At 46.5% G+C, this 4,031-nt stretch overlaps 1 protein-coding gene across 1 annotated transcript in view; it reads left to right on the plus strand.

Annotated features, from left to right (window-relative positions):
• The first annotated feature begins 1,454 nt into the window (after positions 1-1,454).
• The window catches only part of ARFGEF3 (ARFGEF family member 3), a 69,553-nt gene continuing 66,976 nt past the window's right edge, over positions 1,455-4,031 (plus strand). The window contains exon 1 of the mRNA XM_015823728.1: positions 1,455-1,670. Coding sequence (XP_015679214.1) covers positions 1,586-1,670 — 85 coding nt within the window. The 5' untranslated portion in view covers positions 1,455-1,585. The remainder of the gene's footprint in view (positions 1,671-4,031) is intronic.

Raw genomic sequence — 4,031 nt, forward strand, 5'->3', positions numbered from 1 at the left:
GGGTTGCAGCAAAAATCACAGTTAGAACCATTCCCTCAGTGGTGGATTAGAATGGCCAAACACTGTGACACACAGTAAAAAAAATTCTTATCTGTTTTAATAATGAGCCAATAATCATATTAGCCCAGAATATCCAGCTCAGCTTTGCTAGTAGACTGTGCCCCCCCCCCAATTCTTCAGGAAGCCTCATATTCTTGCATGCTTAATGTCTGCTTGGTAGACTTCAGTGTACGTCTGATTAAATTTGGAGATTGTATGCACTGTGTTGAGTACTGATCATCAGCAAATCTCTCCCAATAAACAAAGATTTATTCACCATATTTCAGTAGTTCCACGGAAGCAGAAGCAGATGTAGGGCCTGGATGCTCCCTCCCCTTTGAAGAAATCACAGATGGCTGGATTTGCTCAACTGCATGATTTACAAAAAGGCCAACACTGGGTATGAAAAGCTCATTAAGCCAAAATAGTGAGATATATGAATCAGACCAATATTTTTCCTCCTATTTACTTTCCCTACACTATAAACGTCTAAAAATTGTCTTGTTTCATCTGAGGAAAAACATCTCATTGAATACTGAGAATGTATGGGGAGCAGTTGGAGAACACAACTAGAAGAACTGGGTCTTTGTAGTTACATTCTATGATTCTGTGTGGTTCTAGGTAATATTCTATGCACATTCCTACACTGGGCAACGAATTAACTCTTAAATACTCATCCAACCTTTCCATATTATGGTTCAGGGTATGAGGTGACAATCATACAATAGGATTCTTTTTTTATTGCATGGCCCTGTTTTAACCTCCTTCTATTTCTATTCCTCTCTTCCACTTTCAAAAACCTGTTTATTCAACAAATGGGTCTATCGCCAATCAACTGGGCCTCCCCAATTAAACAATCGCTTAAAACTACCCGTTGCAGAGTTTGGCAAGCTTTCCTATTATAACAGGATAATTTTAGATTATGATCTATTTCTGTTGGTTCTCTCCCTTTAGCGCCAAGTATGTTCCTAGGCATACCTTCTATTTGCCCCCTGGGAATAACCCACCATTGCATTGCCAGAATGAGAGAAAGGGTTTTTTTTTTGCTGCAGTATTTTAGGTCCGTGATGCTCCTTTTATTCTGAGCCGACAGCAATTCACCATTACGCTGTTCACATTAGGGGAAATGATGTCTGCATTAGAGAGGAATACAGCAAGTCTGATCCACCCAGCACCGTAAACCATGGTTTGCTAAAGAAAACTGAACGGCTGGGTTCCCACGTAAGCAAAGCAGGCGCCGGCTCCCCCGTCCTGCCCCCTCGGCGACCTGTCCGCCCCGCCCTCCCGCTGGTGGCGCTGTGGCTGGAGGTCTGGGCCGCCAACCGCAGGGAGCTGCCGTCACTGCCTGCCCTCTGCCGGGCGAGGAGGGGCAGGAGCCGCGCCGAGTGACGTGTCCCCATCCCGGAGCTTAGCATGATTCATCAGCAGCTGCCGCTAAGATGCTGCGCGCAGCCCCGATGTAGCGCTTGAGCGCCGGTTCTCTCGCCGCACCCCCGGCCCGGAGACGTCCCTTCCCCTTTGGGCGCCGCGGGAAAAAGCAGGCAAGATGGAAGAAATCCTGAGGAAGCTGCAGAAGGAAGCGTCGGGGAGCAAATACAAGGCGATCAAGGAGAGTTGCACCTGGGCCAGCGGTAAGGAAGCGAGAGGCACCTTCCTTCTTCTTCTTCTTCCTCCTCCTCCTCCTCCTCTTCCCCCGCGCCAGAAAGGAAAGCCGACCCGCTCTGCCTGGGCTGCCCTTTTGATGCCTTGATGCGCGAGCTGCATCTTCCCCCGTTATCACCCCACCTGCCTTTAAAAACCTGGGGCGGGAGGGGTTTTTTTTTGTTGTGTGCCGTTTGTGAATGTGCTTTTGCATCGGATCCATCCTCGGCTGTCGATCGCTTAACTCCGCGGATCGAGGGACCCTTTGCCCGTCTTCCTCTCCTGGCGGTGGGTCCCCTCCGCCCACACCTCCGCTGTATTTACTCCAGTACGTTTTTACAGTCACCTCTACGGCTGCAGTCATTTCCCATGTACTCCCGATTGTGTTAAGACTTATTCCTTTAGCTCTTTTTAAACTCTTTATTCTAAAGCTGTTTGTTGTTGTTGTTGTTGTTGTTTTGATCCCTTGGAGTCAGTTGTTACTTACTTCTAGTATTCTGGGCAACAATTTTGTCACCCAATCGTTTCCGTGCTTCAGGCAGGGCTAGAACTTGGGTGTCTCTGCTCCTAGTACATGGTTTAAACCAGGGGTCTTCAAACTTGGCCCTTTTAGGACTTGTGGACTTCAATGCCCAGACTTCAATGCTGGTTGAGGAATTCTGGGAGTTGAAGTCCACAAGTCATAAAAGGGCCAAGTTTGAAGACCCCTGTGCTCCTAAGGTGCAGAAGTTATAAAGCGTCCCTAGGAAAATGATAAAAACAGAAAAGTGCTACAAGTTGTCTTCAACGTATGACCACAGTTGGGACAGGAAAATTCATCACTAAGCAATCAATCACGTGATTGCACCCAATTGTATAACCTTTTCTGCCACGGTTGTTAAGTGAGACATCACATGACTGTTTCTTGTGACCTTCCCTACTGGCTTACCCATTGACTGTGTTGGTCCAAAGCCAACTGGGAAGGTCACAAATGGCCATCACAGGAAGCTGATATCATGGTAAAATGCAAGCCAGTTGCCAAGAACCTGGTTTGCAGTCAGGTGACCAAGGTGATGCTGTCGTGGCTGTAAGCGTGAGGATCAGTCGTAAGTCACTTTTTCAGCACTATCATAACTGTGATAGTCACAAGTTTGAGGACTACTTATACGCTGATTTAATTTAACCAATCACAAGTGTTGAGGTACTCAGAGTATCCATGCATCCTCCCTTGGAAGAATCGGTTTTCTGATGAAAGAACTATCCGAGAGGACTTGTTGAAAGCAACTTTTATAATAAAAAGGTTGTCCAAGACCCATTGACAGGTTAAAACAGGTTAAAAGAATGGCGACAGCAGGGCCTATTAACAATTGGCATCTGGCAGCAGACCAGCCTGGCAAACAATCAGCCATTGTCTTCCAGCTGTAGCAACATACTGTATATTTTTGTTTCTCCTTTAATGAAACGTATGCTTAATCTATTGCTACACCCCCCCCCCTTTGGGATTGTTCATTTTTAATCCATTTTTCCTGATTTGGTGATCTCTAAGTGACAATTTACAATAAACCAAGCAGGAATGTTACTGCGATCTGCATATCTGCAGGTAATGAATATTAAAAAGGAAAATGGCAACGTAATAGATTAGGATTATAAAGTCGCTGGCTTAATCTCCTGTGAGGGCCTAGCAATTTAGTAGTCTGCCAACAGCTTTATTTAAGCTATTTCACGATGGCGTCTGCAGGGAGGAAATTAAAATGTCAAGATGCAATCAAAGCCCTGTCCCCTTTTAACATGCGTTTTACATACATACACACAGACCTCTACTGTCCTGCAACTTGTTACACAAGACATTCTGATTCGAAAATGATCAAACAAGATATTACAATGTAGGTTAAAGAAAAATGTACTGTACCTCCTTCCCACCTTTTTATCCATATATGCTTTCTTGAGTGATGACATACATTTGGTATACTGGCAGCTCGGGAGGGGACACGAGCCTGGTTCCAGGGAATTGTCAACGCTTCTTTGCAGGAGGGTGTCTTCCCGGCGGCCTTAAAGGAGGCCGTGGTGAGGCCCCTCCTCAAGAAGCCTTCCCTGGACCCAGATGAGCTGGCCAACTATCGCCCGGTCTCCAACCTTCGCTTTGCGGCGAAGGTTGTTGAGAGTGTGGTTGCGTGGCAGTTCCCTCGCCACCTGGATGAAACAGATTATCTAGACCCATACCAGTCGGGCTTCAGGCCGGGACACAGCACGGAAACGGCATTGGTCACGTTGGTAAATGATCTCTGGAGGGCCCGGGACAGGGGTTATTCCTCTGTCCTTGTACTTTTGGACCTCTCAGCGGCTTTTGATACTGTGGACCATGGTATCATGCT

This window comes from Protobothrops mucrosquamatus, unplaced genomic scaffold, assembly GCF_001527695.2.
Source record: "Protobothrops mucrosquamatus isolate PMUCROS unplaced genomic scaffold, P.Mucros_1.0 scaffold1969, whole genome shotgun sequence".
Classification (NCBI taxonomy): Eukaryota; Metazoa; Chordata; class Lepidosauria; order Squamata; family Viperidae; genus Protobothrops; species Protobothrops mucrosquamatus.